Here is a 25794-nt window from a genome sequence, read left to right on the forward strand (position 1 = left end):
TATTAATAAATTCCTTTAAAATTTTTTTAAAACTCAGACAATGGCAAAGGTTGTCAGTAGTATCAATATGGAAACCACCCATCCTTCTTAAATCTGTCTGGAATTTAAAAAACTTAAACTAGTATCCAAATCAAATTTTGCCACAAAACAACTGCTGTAGTTAAATGAACTAATTTATAAATTTTAGCACATATTTATGTTACTATTCAATGTTGACGCTGATATCATAATTCAGACTGCTTTTAATGAACAGACTAGTTTTGTAGTTCAAAAAACATAACTGCAGAAGTGTAAGTTCTATGAGCATACAAAACATCAATTGAAAGTGAAATTAGTTAAATTTCTTTTATGCTTAGTTTTATGGATTTTTGAACCATAACTGTATTTTCTTTTTTAAAAAATTATTTTATTTATTTGAAAGACAAGAGTTACAGAGGGAAGTAGAGCCTGAGAGAGACAGAGAGGTCTTCTATCCACTGGTTCACTCCCCAAATGATCCAAAGCCAGGAGCAGGTGTTTCTTCCTGGTCTCCCACGTGGGTGCAGGGGCCCAAGGGCTTGGGCCATCTTCTGCTGCTTTCCCAGGCCACAGCAGAGAGCTGGATAGGAAGAGGAGCAGACGGGACTAGAACCAGCAACCATATGGACTGCCAGCCATGAAGGCCAGGGCTTTAACCTGCTGTGCCACAGCGCCAGCCCCTATAAATGTATTTTCATTTTTTGTTTTGATGTTTGCCATTTTCTTTTAGAGGGACTAAAAATTTTTTAGTTATTCAACATTCACAAAATAAAATAAGCATAAAAGAAATTTAAATAGACTTTCAAGTGATGGTTTCTGCCATTTTATGCAGCTATATTTCAGAAATCAACCAAGCTTAAAACAGCCTAAGACTTATGGGATGCCTGCATATGGAAAATTGTGGTCACTGATGGAACAAGGACATAAGCCTCAGCCATTATAGGTTCTTGTTACCTCTGCCTTCTTTCAAGAGATCAGTGTCACCTGGCACCCTGTATTGTTCCCCACCCCACCTCCTGCATTCTTCCCCCGTTTGGAAGCCAGTGAGCCAAACTTGAAGAACCGGTATAGAGAAGCTCATATCTGCCTACTGCCCCCGCCACCTCCACTCCTAGTCCACCTGAGATATAAAAAGGCCCAGCCTGCAGGGCTCGGGGCCTTCTGCCATGTATTCGGCCTGTGTACATGCTGGCATTTGGTCAAACTCTGTGAATTTATTTTCTCTGAATACATCGTCTGGCTGCTATTTTGTATTGTCTCCTCTCTGTTCTGTACCCTTTGCCTTACATTTGGTGCCCTGTGTGAGGAGGCACCAATTTGTGTCCTTTTTCTTACAGTCATAGTGTTTGCGTATAAATTTTATACCAAAGAAAGCTGAAACCATTTACAACACATATACACACATATATACAAAAAGATGTAAAACTGAGCCCTAAGAGTGCTTGAAGCTGGAATAGCCATGCTACTACATGATTAAAATTTTATAAAAGGTATGGGAGAGTGAGGCAAACTAGTTACGATAGGTGTAACACAGGCTTCTGGTATTGTACTAACAGTGTATATATAAATTTCTTTGAAGGGGGTTGAGTGTGCATTTTTATTTGACATACTTGTTAAGATAGTATGCTCTTGACATTTTTCGTATTAGTATTATTATTGCCAATAATGTTTTTGAAGAAAAGTTGAAGGAAATAACTTTTAAAGATCCATGTTAAGTATATGCAGAAAAAATAATCTTAGTTTCACTTCCTGTTAAAGATTATGTAATTTAGTGGTTCTTAACCTTGACTCCGCACTGAAATGACCTGAGGACCTTAAAAAGTACAGATGCTTGTGTCTTAAGGTGTTTCTGATTTAATTGGCCTAGGCTAAAGAATGGGCATTGGGAATTTTAAAAGCCCCCTCCATGATGCAGCCAAGGTTGAGAACCACTGCTCTAGTTCAATACATAATCAGGTATAATAAGAACACATGCAGATGTTCAGAGCTGCAACTTTATCATCTTATACTTTATTATGTTAATGTGATATTAACAAATAGAACAGATTCAATGTGGTTCATAGATACAATTCTTTTTTTTCCTTTTTCGGTTTTGCTACATTTTAAGAGTAGGATTTTTTTAAAGATTTATTTACTTATTCGAAAGAGTTACAGAGAGAGGAAGAGACAAAGAGAGAGGTCTTCCATCCACTGGTTCACTCCCCAATTCGCCGCAACAGCTGGAGCTGTGCCAATCCGAAGCCAGGAGCCAGGAGCATCTTCCAGGTCTCCCATGTGGGTGCAGAGGCTCAAGGACTTGGGCCATCTTCCACTGTTTCCCAGGCCATAGCAGAGAGCTGGATCAGAAGTGGAGCAGCTGGGACTCGAACCGGCGCCCCTGTGGGATGTCGGTGCTGCAGGCTTTGGCTTTACCTCTTATGCCACAGCACCGGCCCCAAAAGTAGGATTTTTAAGGGATGATTATTTTAGGTCTCATTAGCAACATCAAACAGGTACTGAGTACTCCACAGGGTACAGAGTGCTGCCAAGCTCCTAGGGAAATGTGTGTGACATGGAGGAAACATGGTTCTTGCTCCTTGAAGTGCTTACAGTTTGGGGATTTGACAAAAGGCAAATTTTTCATCCTCTAGCTCTACTGTGGACTGAGTTACTTGAGAATCTGAAATTAATTCAATCAAGTTGAGAGACAAGATTAGATTTGGTTGAGAATTCTTTCAGGCTCATATGGTTTTTATTAATATCTAACTAATAAACAGAACTGACCTAAGAGACAACTGAAAGACTAGATCTCTTGAAGTGCAAGGGCTAAACAACTTAATTGTGACTACTTACTTCAAAAAGGGTTGTTACACTAGTTTAAAAATAGGCCAGAGGCCAACACTGTGGCGCAGTGGGTAAAGCCATCACCTGCAGTGCTGGCATCCGATATGGGCGCCAATTAGAGTACCAGCTGCTCCACTTCCAAACCAGCTCTGTGCTATGGCCTGGGAAAGCAGTAGAAGATGGCTTAAGTCCTTGGGCCCCTGCACCCACAGGGAAGACCCAGAAGAGGCTCCTGGCTCCTGGCTTTGGATTGGCGCAGCTCCAGCCATTGCGGGGAATTGGGGAGTGACCCAGTGGATGGAAGACCTCTCTCTCTCTCTCTCTGCTTCTCCTTCTCTCTCTGTGTAACTTTTTCAAATAAATAAATAAAGCTTTAAAAATAATAGGACAAGTACTGAAATTGCTTCCCCCTCATGCATTGTTCATTAAAATAGTGAATATTAAAATATGCGCGTTCTACATCTAACCCACAGGAGCCCATCACAAATTTTAATGTTCTGTGTATCAAATATCCACCTCATGTGTACTATGAAAATTTTATTTATGCCCCATTAGGTCAAAAGTAATAGAAATAGTCAAATTATAATAAGCTAATGACCTGCATATTCTCATATGGATGAATTCCAATATATCTAAATAGTAAATAAATGGCAATCCTATCTACCTAGATTTAAAAAAATAGAATATCTTTCCATATTTTGCACACTCATCACTATAAGAAGAGCTATGCAGGTTTTAAGGTTTCACAGTTGTCAGAAGAACAGCAGTTGTTCCTGCAACATCTTGGTAGCATCTGACTCAGCTATTTTTAGGTAACATGATTTGGAAGACATAGTGAACCCACCTAAACATTTGTTAATTCTGAGATGGTTCCAATGTTAACCCTAGAATCATCAGAAAGAATTACAACGTGATACAGAAGAAAAGCTAATCAACACGATTAAAAGCATGCTTACTTTCAGAAAAACAGTCTGGTCATCTGGAGAAATTCACAGCTACAGCCTGGGGAACACTCCCACACGGGATACTGATCTGGCCAAGGCACACTATTTCTAAGCAAGAAAATGATCAGATCAGGGTGAATGTAGGCAACCCCAAAGGAGCAGCCTATCGTTTCCAGACACACCTTCTTAGGCAGCATAACTGGTCCATTTTCTCTTAAAGTATCTGATACTATTCTACCCACCTCAACCCAAAGTTTGAAGTTAACTCAAACCAAAAGAGCATATTGGAGCAAAAGTGAACAGCTATGTATGTGAACTCTAGCACATTCTTATTGCTGTATTAAGTTTGAAGATGAGCAAACCTACTCACAGCAGTATTTTTCCAGGAAGCAGTGTAGGAGTAGTGGTAACTTAGAAAACAGACTATGAATTGCACAATAGAAAAGTAAAAATATGTTTTAAAATCTACAATAAACCTGTATCCAAAGGAGTCTTTTACATCAATGATGTGCTAGACTTTATATTATGTGGTACAGCTTTGCGATGGACTCCCTCTGGCCTACTGGCACGGGCCAGTATGCTTTCTGCCTTCTGAAGGGTGAATATGCTACACAGAGCTGTGATGGTTTCTAACAAGTGGCAAAATTCACAGAAGTTCCAGGTTATTCATGTCAGGATTGTTCCTTGTGCAAAGTTTGATGTGGATGAAGATAAAGTGGTTTCTTGGTCAATAATTGCAATTTCTTTCTTTTAAAGTCAGTGGGTTTCTTGAATAGCTCTATTACAATTGGCCCAGGCTTAATTTCATCCATATCCATGAAAGCAAAACACTTGGTGCTGGTAAACCATTTTTTAGGCTTGCATTGTTTGAATTCAAAGAAGACAGCTGCACCTTTGGTTAATTTTTCAACATGCTTCTGGAGCTCAACGTCCACATTAAAGTGAACATATGTATCTTTTTTTGTGAAGCCACGGGAGTATGCTGCACAGGAGTTAACTCCATGCCATTCGGATCTTTCACACTAACTGTAACACAGGGATTGATGCACTGCCCAGCATCTTTCAGACCACTCTTCTCAATTCTGAGTGTGGGTAATGTCATCCCTGGGTCTGAGGGCAACCTCGGTAATACGGTACCAGGAACTCTGGCAGGAGAAGAATCAGGAGACCCTGTTCCAGCACCACCCTCTTCTTCATCTTCTTCAAATTCCAAACTCGCCGGAGTGGCGGCTCAGTAGGCTAATCCTCCGCCTTGCGGCGCCGGCACACCGGGTTCTAGTCCTGGTCGGGGCGCCGGATTCTGTCCCGGTTGCCCCTCTTCCAGGCCAGCTCTCTGCTGTGGCCAGGGAGTGCAGTGGAGGATGGCCCAAGTGCTTGGGCCCTGCACCCCATGGGAGACCAGGAGAAGCACCTGGCTCCTGCCATCGGATCAGCGCGGTGCGCCGGCTGCAGCGCGCCGGCCATGGTGGCCATTGGAGGGTGAACCAACGGCAAAGGAAGACCTTTCTCTCTGTCTCTCTCACTGTCCACTCTGCCTGTCAAAAAAAAAAAAATCCAAACTCTCGTCTTTAGCAGGTGCTAAAATTCTTCTTAATGCCACAGGCTGAACATCAAACGGGAACTCTTTACTATATGTAAGAATATTCTTTAGGATCGATTCTAGCTTCTTCAGGGCCTCCAGTTTAAATTCTTCTTGGGACTGTGTGGACTGTAAAGCTGCACTTTGCAATTCCAAACATTATTGCAGTTTTGCCTATGGTTTTCTTTTGTTCTTCAGTGAATTCAGAATTATTGTGTAGAGCTTGAGCTGCTTTTTGCAGATGTCTTGCTAATATCTGATACTCCACCATCACTTCTACCAGCTGGCCCCAGGAGTCCAAGTCAGCGCCTCTCCTACAACTGGCGCCTCAGCGTCCCACCCCGTCCTCTCTTAGATACAATTCTAAGGATATATGATTTCCTTCCTCCCTCCCTCTCCCTCTCCCTTTTTTCTTAATCTTTCTGTTTCTCTTTCACTCTTTCTCTGTTTTAACGCAGCACCAATCTCAAATTTCACAAAGAGGCTGAGAAAGAACTTGATCATCAAAATGGGTGTTTCAAAACTATGTAGAGTAAGTGTGACACAAAGAGTACTCATTGTGTGCTTTTATTTGCATAAAGTTAAAAAATCAGGAAATTCCTGAAATGGAAATGTTCGCTATTTTGATTAGGGCACACAGATATATACATTATTAAAACTCACAGAAACGGACGATTGAGACCTGTAGGTAGGATGTCGCTATACTCGTAGAAATTACGTTTCACTACAAAGGAAAAAAGATAATTAACTTAAATCTGGATACCTAAGACGGGGTCGAGGACTTCATATAACCCCAAACCCTCGCTAGGTTAAAAGACAGCAAAGCCCAGACCAGAGTCCGCGAAAATGGAGAACTGACAGCAGGGAGGGCCAAAGTCTAAGAAATCGCTAGAGGGCTGAGAACGGAGATCCAGCTGCTGCTGGGACGGCGGCGCCTGAGCGTCACACGAAAACAAGTCCCCACGCTATCTTCCGGTTTTCGCAGTTCCCACCCGTGTCCCACCGGAAGAGTTCGGAGAGAAACGTCGCCACCGCGGAAAAGGAACCGGCAGCGGCTAGGTTCCTGCACGGATGCTGGGACTGTAAGGCGCCGTGCGTTCGGCTGCTTGCGGCTCGCAGGGAGGAGGACACCAGGGTTCGCCTTCCCTCCTCTGCTGCCGCCGCCGCCATGATTCCAGTGTCGCTGGTGGTGGTGGTGGTGGGTGGCTGGACTGCAGTGTACCTGACCGACTTGGTGCTGAAGGTGAGGGCCTCAGGCCTAAGGCCCAAGCCCCGGTGCCCAGGGCCAGAGTGCAAGGGCCTCCTTTTCTCTTGCTTTGCGCCGCCTGGCTGGGAGCCGCGCGGCCGGTGCCCACGTGCGGCCTTCCGCGGGGCGCCTCGGCCCGGTGGAGTAAATAAAGCACGGCTGGCTGCGGGAGGGGTGTGGCAGCCTGCGCGGCTGTCGCTTTGGCAGTGCGGGACAGTGCAGGCCTCGAATCCTACCTGGGAGGCGTCGGTGGTGGGCTCGGGAGGGTCAGACCCTGCGGCAGCAGTGCACCAGGAAGGAAATAAAACGTCTATTTAGGGAAGGCGTTGTTTCTGAGGTCCCTACTCTCTAGACATTCTGGTACTGGGATGAATCCAAATCAAGTCGTGATTTAGAGCCAGTGGTCGCATTGTTTAAAGGGCATACAACCATGCAGCCTTCCGGTTAAATTGCAAATTCTGATTCAGCAGTTCTGGGGCAAGGTTCTGCATAGCTAACCAGTTCTCCAGTGCTAACAACGCTGCTGGTCCACAGATCATCTTTCAAAGCAGCACGCTCCAGGAAGAGGTTTTTCAGTAACCTGTGCTGAAATACTGGTTTGCACGCTGTACCCTTTCTTTGCACCAACTATACACACCTTGGATTCAGGGTACATGTTTCAATTATCTGAGAAGGATAGCAAAAAATTAGCAACAGTTGTCTCACCACATGCTTAAGCCACAATTTGGATTGAATATTGAGGAGACTGGAAGTAGTCTTGTGAAATAAGATTATATAAATTCTCAAATGTAGAATATAAACTCCAGTCATGAATAGAATACCATAGTATTTTGTGTTTTGGATTTAACAATAAAAAGAAATGAGACGTGCTTTTTTGTTAGATTTAAACTTGCAAAGTGCAGCAGGTTGCACAGGTTGGGCTCTGCCACTTCCTAATTGGTGTGCCCATGGACAAATTACTATCTTTACCATGGTTTCTCGTCTTTAAATAGGGATAATAAGAGTAAGAAGCTCCTGAGATGATAGAAGGATTACATTAGTGCATCCACATAAAGGCTCACTACTCAGCCTTAGGCTCAAGGACCAGTAGCACCTGCAACATCCAGGAGCTTGATAGAAATGCAGAATCTTGGCTGCACCCAGACCTGCAGAATCAGAACAGGCGTGATAGCAGATGCATCTTGATGGCCCCAGGTGACTCCTGTGAACCTTTGTGTTTGAGAAGCACTGATGTCAAGTACTTGGCATAGTGCTTAGCGTGTCCTAAACAGTATAGGCCACAGTGATTTTGTTATTTGGAAAAGAAAAGCCACATGATTTCTTAATGTTGCACATGTGACTAAAAATCCAAAATAACAAGAACTTTTCAGATCTCTACAGTGCCTGGCCAAGTATGTGAGGTGATCAGGATGTCAGTTTAATGTCAGTCACAGGTCTCGGGTCCTTTAGAAAGTACTATCCCCCCAAGCAAAAGATAGAACGCTCACATTATCAGCCAGGGGAATTGAGAGACTCCAGTTTCTAGGAGCCTGCACCTTCAGATTCTCTGCTTCCAGTTCGGTCCACTAGTCCACCCATAGTTTTGTAATATTACCACAGTAGACCTCTGTGAAAGTATTGTGTCACTTTCTTTTTCCAAGTCCTGGGTAACAAGCTGGTTTGAAAAACCACCCAAAGACTGAGGGTAGAGAACTTTACAGATCTAAAGCAAAGAAATACCTGTATTCAGACTCTGGTCATTTTTTATGGTTGTGTTAGGGCTGGACTATGCTTCCAGGACAGAAAAGTTTCTCACATGGATGATTGTCAATATAACAGAATATTTACTCTGCTTACTGTAACTGTGTCAGGTACATAACAGCCTTATGTTACCCGAAATTCTTCATTAGTGAAACAAACTTCCCTACCCTAAAGGTAAAACTTTTTGGTTGTATATAAACACCTATCCCTCCAACCTCAGATAAGAGGACTTACTGAGACCACGATAGGTTTAAGATAGGGACACTTGTATCATGAAAATTGGCCTGATTTCTTAGGGCTCTTGCTCAGAAGATAGGAAGCCCTAATTTTGACTAACTTGTCCTTTCTGTTGGATTACTTGGGTAAGAGGGAATGTCTTTAAGTAAGAATGCAAGACCTATATTTTGTATGGTAAAAAGGCTTCTAGTCCTGTGCTGTCCAGTGTGATAGCTATGAGCTAAATTAGCGTTTGAAATAGAGCTAGTCCAAATTGAGAAGTGCTCTAAGTGTAAAGTTGACACAAGATTACAAAGAATACCCCCCTAAGGAAAATGTTTCCAAAATGTGCTCACTAGGCTAATCCTCCACCTGCGGTGCCAGTACTCCGAGTTCTAGTCCCGGTTGGGGCACCGGATTCTGTCCCCGTTGCTCCTCTTCCAGATCTCTGCTGTGGCCTGGGAAGGCAGTGGAGGATGGCCCAAGTGCTTGGGCTCTGCACCCACATGGGAGACCAGGAGGAAGCACTTGGCTCCTGGCTTCGGATCAGTGCGGCGTGCCAGCCGTAGCAGCCATTTGGGGGGTGAACCAACAGAAGGAAGACCTTTCTCTCTGTCTCTCTCCCTCTCTCACTGTCTAACTCTGCCTGTCAAAAAGAAAAAAAAAAGAAAAAAGTGTTCATATTAATTACATGTTGGAATGACACTCTGGATATTTTGAGTTAAAAGATGATGAAAATTAATATCCTATTTCTGCTTTTTAAAATTTGGCTACTCAACAATTTAGAATTAATTGTGGCTCACATGTTTCTGTTGGGTAATGCTGTTCTAAGCAAGGGTCAGCACACTTTTTTGTAAAGGAGAAGATACTATTTAAAGCTTTGTGGGTCACACAGGGTCTGGTTGTTTTGTTTTATAGTTCCTTAAAAATATAAGAACTATTCTTAGCTCACAGGCTGTAGGCCAGATTTAGATTTATCTTATAGGCTAAAGTTTGCCAGACCATATCCTCAGTGACCCCCTAGTCTGAGAGCTTTAATATTCTGAAGATAAAGCTTTAAGATTATAAACATGTAAACAGCAAGTTGATTTGCTGAATACTTTTTTCTTACACGTTATAAATTGTTCTTAAAAATTGAATAATGTGGAACTTTTCTTTCTCTCTTAGTCATCTGTCTATTTTAAGCATTCTTATGAAGACTGGCTGGAAAACAATGGATTGAGCATCTCCCCTTTTCACATAAGATGGCAAACTGCTGTTTTCAATCGTGCCTTTTACAGTTGGGGACGACGGAAAGCGCGAATGCTTTACCAATGGTATTCCTTATTTTCCCATTTTGGTTTAAATTAGCCATTTGTGATCATGAGACTTAGCTCGTTAAGTTAATGATTTCTGTCCTTTTCCAATCTACTGAATTGTGAAATATTGCTAGCATGAAAGCATTCTGCTATTACACAAACTTTTGGGGTGATGTCATTGTGCTTTTTGCATACATTCAAATCAAGGCACTTACAGTGTTTTATGCTTTGGGGGTTTACAGTGATCTATGAGACCCCCCCCCAAGATATTGACAGATTCTGTAGTTGAGAGAACGGGAGGTTAGGGGGTTGGTGTTGTCTAAGTTCCTCTTGATTAAAAATTTAACTCTAAACTGATTAGAGCTAAGCAATCGAATCATCAAAGAGTAGAAAATGAAACAGAAAACCAAAGTAATACAAAGTGGAAGGAAGGAAATGATAAAGAGTAGAAATCAGTGAAATAGAATGTGTACAGTGGAGAAAATCTGCTAGGTCAAAAGTTGGTTCTTTGAAAAATTACTAAAATTGGTAAGCCCATTCCATGACTGATCAAGAAAAAAAGAAAATTCTGGTAACTAAAAATCAGCATTGGGGATATTACTACAGAGTTTATAGATAATCCCAATAGTCATATAAATTTGAAAAATTAGATGAAATGGACAAATTCCTTGAAAAATATCTTATCAAAAAGTTAGAAAAAAATAAAAGGTTATTCCCAACTATATAAAGGTAATTTCTAACTCTTGTACTATAGAAGACAAAAAATTCCATTAAATTTTACCACATTATTATTTAAACTCATCACAAAATAAATCTAAAACACAGTGTAGACAATCAAATAGAAAGATATAAAAGGATAGCTGGTATCAAAAAAGCTTTCATAGCCATATGAGAACAAGATCAGTACAATGTTATGCAAGTGAGCAAATACATGAAAAGAAACACTTTTTTCAATCTCTTTAGCTGCCAGAGAATTGTAAATTATCAGAACTGCTTCAAGAAACTGGTACCCATGCTTTAGTCAAGTATTTGAAGTTTGGGTAGGAAAAGAGGCAGTTAGTGAAATTTTTTAGCCATTGCTTTGAAGCTGTGAAATGTGGCTTGACAATAAATGTCTTGGTGCATGAACTGTGAGGAATTGTACATTTATGTAATTTTGTTCTCTTTACAGGTTCAATTTTGGAATGGTATTTGGTGTAATTGCCATGTTTAGCTCTTTTTTTCTCCTTGGCAAAACACTGATGCAGACTTTAGCACAAATGATGGCTGACTCTCCCTCTTCTTATTCTTCCTCCTCTTCCTCTTCCTCCTCTTCCTCTTCTGCTTCCTCTTCTTCATCCTCTTCCTCTTCCTCCTCCTCATCTCTTCACAATGAACAGGTGTTACAAGTTGTGGTAAGTGCCTTCTTTTTGCTTTAATAACTGTTGAAATGCAGATACAAGATCTTACTTATGACTAGTATAACTCTTATCCATGCTATAAATTTCAAGCTAAATTTAAAACCTCAAAAGTTTTCAAATTGCCTACTTAAACAAAAACCCTTAGTAAGAACCTAGCTAGGAATTTTTGTAATGTTTGGTGGTGGAATTACTCATAGCAGGGAACACTTGCACCACCATTAAGACCATCAGCAATTAACAGATATTTAATTCATGTTGTCTGCTTAAGACATTAAGGGATTGTTACTTTCAAGGAATAAGCATGCTGATTTCTGATTTAATCCTATGCAAAGTGTTCCCCTTTCCTCCTTTATGGCTATCACAGTCTAACCAGTAATCTTTTAATTAAAGATATGAGAATTTTCTAAGTAGTAATTGTAATTTCTTGATGTGACAAATAAAAGCCATTAGGGTAATTCTCACTTGTTTCCTGTCTCCAGAGTTTGGAAGGTGCTTTACAATGGCTCACTGTTATTTCACATTTTTACACTTAGAGCTCATATTTCCGTGAGTCATAGGTGTTGTTTTTAATCGTGTTCTTATTAATGGAATAGACTGCTTAGTGGTTAGTAACAGATTTTGGGTTTTTTAAAGATTTAATTATTTATTTGAAAGGCAGAGTTACAGAGAGAGGGGGAAAGAAGGGGAGAGACAGAGAAATATCTTCCATCTCCTGGTTCACTCCCTGAATGGCCGCAACGGCCGGAGCTGAGCCATTCCGAAGCCAGGAGCCAGGAGCTTCTTCCAAGTCTCCCATGTGGGTGCAGTGGCTCAAGTACTTGGGCCATCTTCCACTGCTTTCCCAGGTGCATTAGCAGGGAGCTGGATTGGAAGTGGAGCAGCTGAGACTCAAACCAGTGCCCATATGGGATACCGGCATTGCAGGAGCAGCTTTACCCACTATGCCACAACACTTGCCCCAAATTTGGGTTTTTAAATCATCTCATTGTGGCCTCAGGCTGGGTCCCCGTGTGTAGAATTAGAATTCATTTGTAGAGAACAATAAAGAATCTCTCCTGTGGTCATAGTTCCTTCTTAGAGGTTAAATGATTTCATCAAGTGAGGCCTCAGAAGAGATGATTTATTTCTTCAGCAAACATTTACTGAGTGTATTATAACTCTCAGCCATGTGCTGGATCCTCCTTATATGAGGAACAAAACCCAATCCTAGTACTCGTGAAGCTTTTAGTTTAGAAAGAGAACAGTCGTGGCTGTACTCCAATGGGACATTGTACAAAGTGCCGGAGAAACAGAGGGAAGGATGTGAGGTGTGCCTGGCACTGGGAAGAGCATAAAGGAGAGCTCCAACGGAAGGATTGAAGAGTTCACATAGCTTGAGAATGGATGATGGAAATTGAGCATCCCAGTGATAGAGGGAACAATAGAACATGGGAAGGTGGAAGGAATAATCAGAGTAATAATAAAACCTAGTTAATACACAGCGCTTCTTACGTAAAGTCTTTCCTGCCCAGCCTGTTTTATTCTTGCAACAACCCCAAGGTAAATATTGATGTTATCCCTGACTTACAGATGAGAAAATCGGCACAGAGACATTAAGTTACTTGTGGTCAGCTAGTAAGTAGTGAATCCATATCACTGACCAGAGCCTGTATACACTGTGCTCTTCTCCTAAGAAAAGACAAATAATTCTTCAAGGAACTGTAAATATTGTTGAGCTGTGTCTCTGAGATACATGGTAGAAGGATGGATAGGAGTGGCAGCAAGAGAACAGGACAGTGGGAAATAGTAAGTAGGGTCTAATTTGTGAAAGGTCATTCTAAGCACTTGCAGTTGTGCTTATAGGTAACAGGTCTGTGCAAAATGAACCAGCTTGGTCAGATCAAAGATAGGGAGACCATTTAAGAGGGCAGTTGGGGCCAACGCCACGGCTCACTAGGCTAATCTTCCGCCTTGCGGCGCCGGCACACCAGGTTCTAGTCCCGGTCGGGGCGCCGGATTCTGTCCTGGTTGCCCCTCTTCCAGGCCAGCTCTCTGCTGTGGCCAGGGAGTGCAGTGGAGGATGGCCCAAGTGCTTGGGCCCTGCACCCCATGGGAGACCAGGAGAAGTACCTGGCTCCTGGCTTTGGATCAGCGCGGTGCGCCGGCCGCAGCGCGCCGGCCACGGCGGCCATTGAAGGGTGAACCAACAGCAAAGGAAGACCTTCCTCTCTTCCTCTCTGTCTCTGTCTCACTGTCCACTCTGCCTGTCAAAAAAAAAAAAAGAGGGCAGTTGGAGTAGTTTGTGTAAAAAGGGATAATGATTTAAACTAAATTAGTAGCAAGGAGAATGAAGCGGGATAGAGTCAAGTGGAGTTCTCAGACCTTGGTGAGTAATTAAATGTGAGGCTGAAGGAAGAGTTTAGGATGATGCTGAAGTTACATGGTTGCTTATTGTTCACCACAAAAGAGGGTAGGAGATAAAGAAGCTTGTTGGGAAAAAAAATACGATCATTTTCTTATCTACCTGCTCAAATTAGAATGGCAAGATACTGTTTAGAGAAGAACGTATTTCTTCTTTGCATCTCAGTTAATTCACAAGAATGACTCTATTAGGAGAGCTGTGCTTTGGAACTATTAAGAAGTCAACTGCCTTTTTCGGTGCACTATTTATGCATAAAGTTAAGAAGGTTGTATCTCCTGACTTCGATATGAACTCTTGTAGGTTACAGAACATACTTTCCGTTTACTCTGTAATTCCCTACAGCCTTGTTCAGTAGTAATTCCCCAAATCCTGGCACTCAGTGTTGTTAGAGTATTCTGTGTCTAGTTTTCCGGTACATCTAATACCCTGTGTCATCATGGCAAAGACAGGCAATCATGTACTGTTGCCAGCAAATAAAACCTGCCATCTGTTAATGTAGTCATACATTATCTCAGTTATTCTTACATCCAGAAAATAATAAGAAGGAACAATTATCCTATTTGATTAAGCTTACTGATTTTTTTAAGATTTATTTTATTTATTTGAAAGAGTTATAGAGAGAGGTAGAGCCAGAGAGAGAGAAAGTTCTCTCTGCTGGTTCACTCCCCAAATGACCCCAACGAACAGACTGAGCTGATCTGAAGCCAGGAAACAGGAGCTTCTTCCGAGTCTCCCATGCAGGTGCAGGGGCCCAAAGACTTGGACCATCTTCTACTGCTTTCCCAGGCCATAGTAGAGAGCAGGATCAGAAGTGGGGCAGCCAGGATTTGAACTAGCACCCATATGGGATGCTGATGCTGCAGGCTGGGGCTTTAACCCTCTGCGCCACAGCACCGCCCCTTACTGATTTTTTTATAAAGATTGTTTATTTGAAAGGCAGATTTACAGATAGGCAGAGAGAGAGAGAGGTCTTCCATCCACTGGTTCACTACCCAGATGGCTGCAACAGCCAGAGCTGGGCTGAATCAAAGCCAGGAGCCAGGAGCATCCTCCAGGTCTCCTACGTGGGTGCAGGGGCCCAAGGACTTGGGCCATCTTCCATTGCTTTCACAGGCCATAGTAGAGAGCTGCATCAGAAGTGGAGCAGCTGGAACCAGCGCCGTGGCTCACTTGGCTAATCCTCCCCCTGTGGGTTCTAGTCCCTGTTGGGGCACCGGATTCTGTTCCTGTTGCTCTTCTTCCAGTCCAGCTCTCTGCTGTGGCCGGGGAAGGCAGTGGAGGATGGCCCAAGGGCTTGGGCCCTGCACCCACATGGGAGACCAGGAGGAAGCACCTGGCTCCTGCCTTCGGATCGGCGCAGCGCACCGGCCATAGTGGCCATTTTGGGGGTGAACCAACGGAAGGAAGACCTTTCTCTCTGTTTCTCTCTCTCAATGTCTAAGTCTGCCTTTCAAAAAGAAAAAAAAAAAAATAAGTGGAGCAGCTGGCACTTGAACTGGTGCCCCTATGGGATGCTGGCACTGCAGGCGGTGGCTTTACCCGCTATGCCACAGTGCCAGCCCACCCTTAGTGCTTTTTTAAAAAGATTTATTTTATTTATTAGAAAGAGTTACAGAGAGAGAAAGAGAGGTATCTTTCATCTGCTAGTTCTTTTCCCCAAATGGCTGCAATGGCTAGGGCTGGGCAAGGCCAAAGCCAGGAGCCAGGAGCCTCTTCTGGATCTCTCATGTGGGTACAGGGGCCCAAGCATCTGCTAGGCCATCCTCTACTGATTTCCCAGGCGCATTAGCAGGAGCTGGATCGGAAGTAGAGCAGCCAGGACTCAAACCTGCATCCATATGGGATGGCAGCATTGCAGCCAGTGGCTTAACCTGTTAGGTCCCAATGCCAGCCCCTTGCTTACTGATTTTTTTTTTAATAGATGTAAGGTCAACAGGATATTTAGTAATCTAGTGAGTATATATGAGATTAATCTTAAGTATTTAAATTTAGAGTAGTCAGAGGAAAGAGAACTACTGTACTATGCAGGCAGATACCTGACAACATGAGAATGGAGCAGGTTTGTAGAAAAAGGGACACTGATACACATTAAAAAAAGTTACTCAGTAGGGTATGAAAAAAGAGAATTGCAGATAATTAATATTATAAAGATGTCCATATCTTTTTATACTCCTGCACTGGAACTCTAGCTTAAGGAAATATTTCTAAATATAGTGGCAAAATTTTGTTCATCAAGCTCTTTAGCCTAATATTATTTATTATTATGAAGAATTAGAAACAACCAAAATATCTAATTGTAGGATGATTAAATTATTGGTGTGTCATTTAATGACATATTATGCATCCATTTAAAAATGAAGATTATGTTAGGGCTGGTGTTGTGGCGCAGTGGGTTAAGCTAACTGCTACAGCACTGGGATCCCATATGGGTGCCCATTCAAGACCTAGCTGATTGGCTTCCTTTGCTACCTGGGAAAGCAGCAAAGGATGGCCCATGTCCTTGGGCCCCTTCCACCCACATGGGAGACATGGCTGGAGTTCTAGGCTCCTGGCTTTGGCCTGGCCCAGTCCTGGCCCAATCCTGGCTGTTGTGGTCATTTGGGGAGTGAACCGAGAGATGGAAAATCTCTGTATTTCTCCCTCTCTTGCTGTAACTCTGCCTTTCAGATAAATAAATAAATATATATATATATATATATATATATATATATATCTTTAAAAATAAATAAATAGAGGCCGGTGCTGTGGCATGGCAGGTGAAGCTGCCGCCTGCAGTGCTGGCATCCCATATGGGCGCCGGTGCTAGTTCCTGCTGCTCACTTCCGATCCAGCTCTCTGCTATGGCCTGGGAAAGCAGTAGAAGATGGCCCAAGTCCTTGGACCCCTGTACCCACGCGGGAAACTGGGAGGAAGCTCCTGGCTCCTGGCTTTGATCAGCACAGGTCCGGCCGTTGTGGCCAACTGGGGAGTGAAGCAGCGGATGGAAGACCTCCCCCCCTCTGCCTCTCCTTCTTTCTCTGTGTAACTCTGACTTTCAAATAAATTAATTAAAAATAAAAATAAATAAAGATGATTATTATGAAAACTAGTTTAAGGACACTTGGAATTAATAGAATTTAAAAAATGATTCAAGCAGCATATTTAAATCTCCTCTTTGGTTACTAAATGAGGCTTAAAAAGTGAAATTCGTTTTGTACAAAAATAAATTCCAAGTGAATTAGAATTAAAACTTTAAATCATAGATGATCTTGATAGAAGAAAAAAACTGGTTATTGTTTCTGTGAGCACAGAATGACAAAAACATAAATCTGTCAAACCATGAACTTATTATGACTGTAACAGTGGCACCTTTATTAAGATTTGATTCTTTAAAAATCTTATTTTTTTAGATCAGATTTAGTTTCACAGTAGAACTGAGAGAAAGGTACAGAGGTTTGCCATATATCTCATACCTCCACTCATGCATAGCCTCCTTCTTTATCAACATCCCCCCACCAGAGTGGTCTGTCTATTCTGTACAGCTGAGGAGCCTACACTAATGTGTCATCCAGAGTCCCTAGTTTATGTTAAGAGTTCATGCTTGGCATTGGAGGAATGGAATATTAGTAGATACTATTGCCTAAAAATTCTTATCTAGTAAAAATCATGAGCAAAATAAAATTAAAAGACAAACTGGGGAGTACATTTGTGACGTGTATTACAAAGGACCAATACTAATATTTGAAAGTGACCTTACAGATCAGTAAGAAAAAGATGGATACTTTAGAAGACAAACTAAGTCATGAATAGGCAACTCCCAAAAGACCAATGGTGAAAAATCAGGAGAAAGTTCAGCTTTACTAATGACCAAAATATGTAAACCAAATTTCAGATTTGAATAAAATAATCTTGCCCAATATTATGGAAGGACCTGCTTTTGAAGAGCAGCTTGGTTAAATATATCAAAATCTTTTAAATTATGTGTTGTAATAGCATCTGTTAAACTGTTTCAGATGCATAATGTTAAGCATTTAGCAAAGATCAGCTGAATTAAGGCTGAAAATTACCTTGTATGCAGATGTGGTTCTTTCTATTTTAACGATGAAGAACCTGAAGTGTTGGTGAAATAATGTCCGCTTCCTCAAGGTTATTTAGGTAGTTGGTGATGATGTCAGGACCTCAAACAAAATAATAAGTCCTCAGAACGTGAGCCCTTAACAACTTGCTCAGCTAAGAAATTATACCCCAAAATATTTGAGTATTTGTGTATAAGAGCAGAAATTTTTAGACTACTAAATGCCCAACAGTTCATCCAATAGAATATAATGTGGGTGTTGCAAATCATATGGAATCAGAAAATACTGGGGCAGGTGTTGAGTTACAGCAGGTTAAGCCCCCTCTTGGGACAACTGCATTCCCTATCAGAGTGCCTGGGGTTGAGTCCTGCTTCCACCTCTGATCCAGGTGCCTGCTACGCGCACCCTGGGGGACAGCAGATGATGACTTAAGTACTTGGGTCGCTTTCACCCATGTGGGAGACGTGGATGGAATTCCGGCTCCTGGCTTCAGCATGGCCAAGTCCTGATTGTTATGGACTTTAAGGGAGTGAACTCACAAATGTCTATCTCTCTATGTAGCTCTGCCTTTCAAATAAATAAAAATAAATAAACTTTAGAAAATGCTCATGGGAAAATATTTATGGTACTGTTAAGTGACAGCAAGTTTAAAAAAACATAGTGAAAGTATATTTTTAAGAAATGCATGTATGCAAAAAGACTTAGAAGGACATGTGTCAAAGCATTGAAAATAGATTTTTGCTGTTCTGTGTTTGGAGAATAGGGTTATAGGCTTCTATTTTTCTTTGAGTTTTCTAGTTTTACTGCTTTAAGCATATTTTATAATTAATATAACATATAATAAAGATGTAATTTTCTCCAGACCTTCTGGGTCCCAACTGTGGACTGAGAAGTAGATGCTCAGTATATAAGCTGTATTCATTGCCCTAGTGTGCCCCACCTAGCCTAATTTACAGAATTTCCCCTCAACAGGTGGCTTTACTTGGGAGTGATTGTTTATCTTAGTAGAAGACTCTTGGCTATCAGAAATTATTGTCTTGTGCAGCAATGCAATGATATATACGCGTGCAGTGTTTTAGGAGCACATGATTGCAGGACAAGTACTGCTTCTTATGTCTGTTAACATGTCTGTGTGTTCCGAGTGCCTTAATTTCCACACTAAACTTTAGTTTTAATATAGTATTTGTGTATCTCTGATACTATTTTTCTGACCATTGTAGTAGGATAGAATGAAGGGCATGGTGCTCTCAACTGATCAGGCTTTTGATCGCGCTAGCTTTCATCACCAACTCTCCATTATAACTTGAGAATATTAAAGGAAACTCTCTAATTTGGGAAGGGAGGGTCCCTAATAACGTAAGTAATTGGAACCTTGCAGTAACAGTTCAGAAGAAAGACGGAATTTGAACGAGAATTCCCAAACTGGGGATTCAGTCTGTAACTGCCACCTTTTATTCCTTGGCACTTTGCTGTGCTTCCTCATTGTTTCCCATGATGAAGATTTCAGGAAGTAGAGTTTGCAGTTTTTCATGTAGTGTTTCTTACTCTCTCTCCATTGGTGGTGTAGCTGATCCATAGAAACTACCTGGTTCAAAAAACTCATTGCTATTTTTGCTTTTTATTATGATAGAAGTAAAGAAGTTAACCTTGATGTTCATGTTACTTTTAGTTTATAAAACAATCTTTGGGATTTTAAGTTCTAACATTTAGTAAAAATCATGTCTCTTGGTGCCCAAGTGGGGTTCCCTTTCACCTCCACTGATAATTACTGCTATATTTTGTCTTTGAACAGGTTCCTGGTATAAATTTGCCAGTCAATCAGCTGACGTATTTCTTTGCTGCAGTCCTCATTAGTGGTGTTGTACATGAAATTGGACACGGGATAGCAGCTATTAGGTAACAATAGTTTTTTCTTTCAACTACATGCAAAGAAGCTTTTAATTTAGGAAGATTTATTAGTAAAATCTGCTTCATTTGATACTTCACTATTTTTTTTTTTTTTGACAGGCAGAGTGGATAGTGAGAGAGAGAGACAGAGAGAAAGGTCTTCCTTTGCCGTTGGTTCACCCTCCAATGGCCGCCGCAGCTGGCGCACCACGCTGATCCAATGGCAGGAGCCAGGTGCTTCTCCTGGTCTCCCATGGGGTGCAGGGCCCAAGCACTTGGGCCATCCTCCACTGCACTCCCTGGCCACAGCAGAGAGCTGGCCTGGAAGAGGGGCAACTGGGACAGAATCCGGCACCCCGACCAGGACTAGAACCCGGTGTGCCGGCGCTGCTAGGTGGAGGATTAGCCTATTGAGCCGCGGCGCCAGCCAGATACTTCACTATTTTCTTTGTGTGGATATTACCCAGTGTATATCCATCATTTGTTACTTGAAGCAGCTTCTCTTTTATAGTAAAAGTTACTATGTTCAAAAATCTGCTCAATTAACCATGTGCATATCTATAATGTGGACCTTTCTGTCCTTTGCCTTTTGCCAGCATGGTTATCTCAAGGTTTTTCATCTAATCCCGAAAGCTAATCTTTATCCTTGGGTCGGAATGATAACCACTGCTCTGAACCTACCTATCAGTCCTTTCTTTGGCTTATCAGTTGAAATAATTTCCTGCTTCTGCTCTTGTCCTGTGCTAGTTAGAGGAAGAAAATTGAAAGCTCTAGGATTAAGAAATATCAAAGCCTATCTAGAAATTCAAGTGGAAGAAAAGAGAGTAAGACCTGCGACGTCAGTGTGTCATCATAATTATACCTGAGCTTTTAAAGGCCTTCTACATTTAAAAATTGTGATGAGAAAAGTGCATGTCACAACTCCCCTCGCCACTGCCAGTGATAATTACTGCCATAATCAGCAGGTGTGCTGATGGAAATGTTTTAGCCTTTGTGTATATGGAACAGAGAAAAGTTTAAGAACCACTGTTTTAAAGAAAATGTAATCACTTCTTGTTACTTCCATTGCTTATGAACAAGAGTTTTTGGCCCTTAATAAACCTTTAACTTGACAGATGATCTACTGTTACACATATGTGGGCAATAGTAGCTTAAAAGGACAACAACATTTTTATCTTTTTCATCTTTTTTAAATTTTTTTTTAATTTTATTTATTTGAAAGGGTTACAGAGAGAGGTAGAGACAGAGAGAGAGATCTTCCATGTACTGGTTCACTCCCCAAATGGCTGCAATGGCCGGAGCTGAGCTGATCCCAAGTCAGGAGCTTCTTTTGAGTCTCCCAAGTGGGTGCAGGGGCTCAAGGACTTGGGCCATCCTCTACTGCTTTCCCAGGCCATAGCAGAGAGCTGGATCAGAAGTGGAGCAGCCGGGACTAGAACCAACAGCCATATGAGATGCCAGCACCACAGGCTGGGCTTTAACCCGCTGTGCCACAGCATTGGCCACCTTTTTCACCTTTGCTTTCAGATTTTTAGCTTTGCAGCCTTTAGGTTTTATATAGAGAAGCATCATTATTAAGTTTACTAATTCACAATATGTGAAATAATGGACAATTTTTTATAAAATCCTGATTACCAACAATGAATTATACAGTTATCATAAATTTTTAGTATTAAATGACAGCACAATATATTTAACTGATGCTTTTTCTAGAGTACCTGTTTCCTCTTATGAAAGTATTAAATATATCCATTTGTAGAAAATGAAATGATGAACATATTTCTCATAAGGACAATTTGAACATTGTCCTTTTAAGAATGTATTTATGGGGGCCAGCACTGTGGCGTACTGGGTAAAGATGCCACCTGCAAAACCCATATGGGTGCCGGTTTGAGTCCTGGCTGCTCCTCTTCTGATCCAGCTCTCTGCTGTGGCCTGGGAAAGCAGTAGAAGATGGCCCAAGTGCTTGGGCCCCTGCACCCACATGGGAGACCCGGAAAAAGCTCCTGGCTCCTGGCTTTGGATCAGCACATCTCTGGCCATTGTGGCCATCTGGGGAGTGAACCAGTGGTTGGAAGACTTCCCCACCCCTTCTCTGTAACTCTGCCTTTCAGATAAATAAATAAATCTTTAAAAAATATATTTATATTAATATTAGCTCAACAGGAATACACTGAGATAAATCACCACCTTTGTTTATAATAGCTAAGACAAATGTAAGAATTAAGATATTTACTCAGATTATATGTTCTCCTGTGACTCTGACAATAGTTAATAGTATACCATAAAAATGTTTTTCATTTACTTTCTCATAGAATTGTTAAGCATTTCTTTATATATGTGACTAATTTCAATTTGCTTGGCATATTGGTTTTAAAACTTTTGAAGTTGTAAATCTATTTCAGAATGCTCTATTTTATAAACTTCATTTTCACAGGCAACCAAATCTGTTCACTATTTTATAAAATTCTGAGTATGCATAATGTAGACACAATGTTTTTTATTTTGCTGTCCAGAGTGACTTTTTTCTTTTGTAAGTAAGAATTTGATTTATAATGAGAAGTTTTAAGATTGCATACATTAGTAATTTGACAGATATAATCATATTAGTGAATTCCTTTTTCTTATGTGATTTCTTAGGGAACAAGTTCGATTTAATGGCTTTGGAATTTTTCTCTTTATTATTTATCCTGGAGCATTTGTTGATCTGTTCACCACTCACTTGCAACTTATATCACCAGTCCAGCAGCTAAGGATATTTTGTGCAGGTAACAGATTTATTTTTTTAATGTGCATATGTGATTTTGTTTTTTTGTTTTGTTGTGTGTGGTTAGTGGTTTTAGAGGAAGTATATCACAAATGACAACATGTTATCTTTCGGTTAGTAAATTCAGTTTATAAGACTCCCTCAGAAGTAGTCCAGGAAAATAATTTGTTTCTTCTTTAAAATCAACTGAAATAACATACATTATTAAAAACTTATATAGAAAATAATAGAGGAAAACTTCATTTTTCTGAAGCCAAGAAATGGCCACAAGGCTGAAACCACAAAGTACAAAGGATATCAACTGAGCTAAAATACAGTGCATCAAATCAAGGAGAAACACAAAGAATCAATCAAGAGGTAAAAGAATTCAGGAATGGAAAAAGAATGATATGCCAGGATGGATGGTAAATTCTAGCTGTGTCAGAGTTCATTTGAAACCATCATTTGGAGATATATGGCTATATAGGAAAGAAATTTCTGATAAACAGAGTTCCATCTGAGCTAAATTGACACAAAGCACATCCAATCCACCACAACCATGCATCTCTTTAAAAAAAAGGAGTAACTGAAGCTAAGTAAGCATGGAGTTAGAATTCTTGGGAAAACCTGTGAAAATAAGAGAACTAACAAAAAAATAAAAATAAAAAAACAACTGGAGGTGGGAACTGTAAATCCAAGTACTAATTTCCTCAACTACACAGTGGAAAGCATCTGCCTAAAGTTTTAAATCAAGAAATAGAGACTTGAGTGTATCACTTAAGATTATAAACACACACTACAAGATCTAAAAACACATAAATTCTTTAAATTATCAGGGTGAAAGCATGAAATACAGACCAAAGAAAACAAATTTTTTTAAGGTTTATTTGAAAGGCAGAGTTAACAGAGAAGGAGAGAGGTCTTCCATCTGCTAGTTCACTCTCTAAATGGCTGCAACAGCTGGAGCTGGGCTGAGCTGAAGCCAGGAGTTTCTTCCAGGTCTCCCACATGGGTGCAGGGGCCCAAGCACCCCCTGCTTTCTCAGGCCACAGCAGAGAGTTGGATTGGAAGTGGGCAGCTGGAACTTGAACTAGTGCCCAGATGGGATGCCAGTACCACAGGCAGTGGCCTTACCCGCTGTGCCACAGTCCTGGCCCCAGAAAACAAATTACATCAAAAGATAAAATAAGGTAAAAAACTTAAGATCAAAACACATTTATTTTGTAAATAAATATAAATGAGATAAGCTCACCTATTAAAGAGAAATACCCTTAAGTTTGGATTTAAAACATCGCAAATTTGTGATGCACAAAAGAAATTCATCTAAGAAATTGCTTAAAAAGATTGAAATTAAAATTATGATGAGAACACACCATGCAAATGTGAATAGAACATAAAAGCTCTCGGTTACATATAGGGAACCACTTAATAATTAGGAGTACAAGCCACAGTTTAAATGTAATAGTTGTGAATCTTACTATATCAAGTAACCATCGAAGTACACAACAAAAACAGAAAAAGTACAAGGAAAAACAGAACTATAATATAGATACTCATCTCTTAACACATGGTAGATAAGTATAAAAAAATCTAATCAGTAAGGTAAAATTAGGTAAGTCAGATTCTTTATGAGGAATACAGAAGATAGTTTTCTTGTCAAGTGTCAATGAAACGTATAAAAATTGACCGTGTTATAAGTGCACAAAGAAAAGCTCAATAAATTCCCAAGTATAAGAGTAGGAACCTAGATAAAATTCACTTGAAATTTATATATTTAGGGGTCAGCGCTGTGGCATACCCGGTAAAGCCGCCACCTGCAGTGCCAGCATCACATATGGGCACCAGTTCGAGTCCTGGCTGCTCCACTTTCAATCCAGCTCTCTGCTATGGCCTGGGACAGCAGTAGAAGATGGCCCAAGTCCTTGGGCCCCTGTACCCACATGGGAGACCTGGAAGAAGCTCCTGATTCCTGGCTTTGGATTGGCATAGCTCCGGCCATTGCAGCCAATTGGGAAGTGAACCAGTGGCTGGAAGACCACTCTCTCTCTCTGCCTCCCCTTCTCTCTCTCTCTCTGTAACTCTTTCAGATAAAATAAAATATTTTAAAAAAATAAATTTATATATTTATCTTAATGATAACTTGGATCAATTTAATTCAAAACCACAACTGTAGTATAATGATAGCATTATATGATAAAATAAAAATTTAAAAACGATGATAACAAAATCATTTTTCTGGGATATGTAGTTTGGCTAAACGGAAAAGTCACTGCCTTAGGCAATTATTAGGCATTTAGAAATGAAAATCAATCAGTTAGGCACTCAATTAAAATATGAAAATTATAAAATAGTTAAATGATGAAATTAGTAAGGATCACACAGAAAATAATATTTTAGAGAAAAGCTACATTGAACTGTTAAATCTGAAAGTTCTGGGGCTGGTTTTGTGACACAGCAGATTCAGCTGCCACTCACGACACCAGCATCCCATGTGAGCAACCGTTGAAGTCCCAGCTGCTCCACTTCTGATCCGGTTCCCTGCTAATGCATCTGGGAAAGCATTAGAAGATGGCCCAAGTACTTGGCCCCTGCCACCCATACAGCAGACCAGGATAAAATGCTGGGCTCCTGGCTTCGATCTAGCCTAGCCCCTGCCACTGTGGACATTTGGGGAATGAACCGGTGGATGAAAGACCTCTCTGTCTCATTCTGTAATGCTGCCTTTCAAATAAATAAAATAAATCTTAAAGAAAATCTAAGAGTTCTTTGATTAATAAAAAGGTGAAACTGGGAAAAAGCATGTATAGACAGAAGCAACAGTTAGATTGAGGAATGACAACTGATACAGAAAAAATTAAATAATTATAAGTGTTCTTTGTTCATCTCTGTAAGAAAATTTTCAAAAAGCTGGATAAATGTAGGAAAATAAAAATAGCTGAAATTAACTCCACAGGAGATGAGGGGGAAAAAAATCTAAATAGGGCAAATAATTGCAATAGGAGAAATTAATCAATTAAAATATTTTTATTTTTAGTTCCAGTGTAGCATAAACTTTCCAGATCACATGGAAAAGAAAGTCAGGTTGTCTTTTTTTTTTTTTATTTTGAGGATGGCATGTTCTTTTATTTATTTTTTTTAAGATTTATTTATTTGAAAGTCGAAGTTAACAGAGAGGAGACGCAGAGGCAGATATATATAGAGAGAGAGGTCTTCCATCTGCTGGTTCACTCCCCAACTAGCCACAACGGCCGGAGCTGTGCTGATCCAAAGCCAGGAGCCAGGAGCTTCTTCCCGGTCTCCCACACGGGTGCAGGAGCCCAAGCACCTGGGCCATCTTCTACTGCTTTCCCAGCCCATAGCAGAGAGCTGGATAGGAAGAGGAGCAGCTGGGACCGGCACTGCAGGCGGCGGCTTTACCAGCTATGCCACAGCGCTGGCCCC

General features: G+C 40.9%; 1 protein-coding gene and 1 pseudogene across 1 annotated transcript in view; one reads left to right on the forward strand and one right to left on the reverse strand.

The window, feature by feature from the left end:
• Positions 1-4349: 4349 nt before the first annotated feature.
• Positions 4350-6534, reverse strand: LOC100339769 (axin interactor, dorsalization-associated protein-like; annotated as a pseudogene).
• Positions 6284-25794, forward strand: part of MBTPS2 (membrane bound transcription factor peptidase, site 2) — a 45233-nt gene continuing 25722 nt past the window's right edge. Inside the window, exons 1-5 of the mRNA XM_002719970.5 lie at positions 6284-6607; positions 9734-9882; positions 11036-11258; positions 19513-19616; positions 22248-22375. Of these exons, the coding sequence (XP_002720016.1) occupies positions 6533-6607; positions 9734-9882; positions 11036-11258; positions 19513-19616; positions 22248-22375 (679 nt within the window). The 5' untranslated portion in view covers positions 6284-6532. The remainder of the gene's footprint in view (positions 6608-9733; positions 9883-11035; positions 11259-19512; positions 19617-22247; positions 22376-25794) is intronic.

This window comes from Oryctolagus cuniculus, chromosome X (genome assembly GCF_964237555.1).
Source record: "Oryctolagus cuniculus chromosome X, mOryCun1.1, whole genome shotgun sequence".
Classification (NCBI taxonomy): domain Eukaryota; kingdom Metazoa; phylum Chordata; class Mammalia; order Lagomorpha; family Leporidae; genus Oryctolagus; species Oryctolagus cuniculus.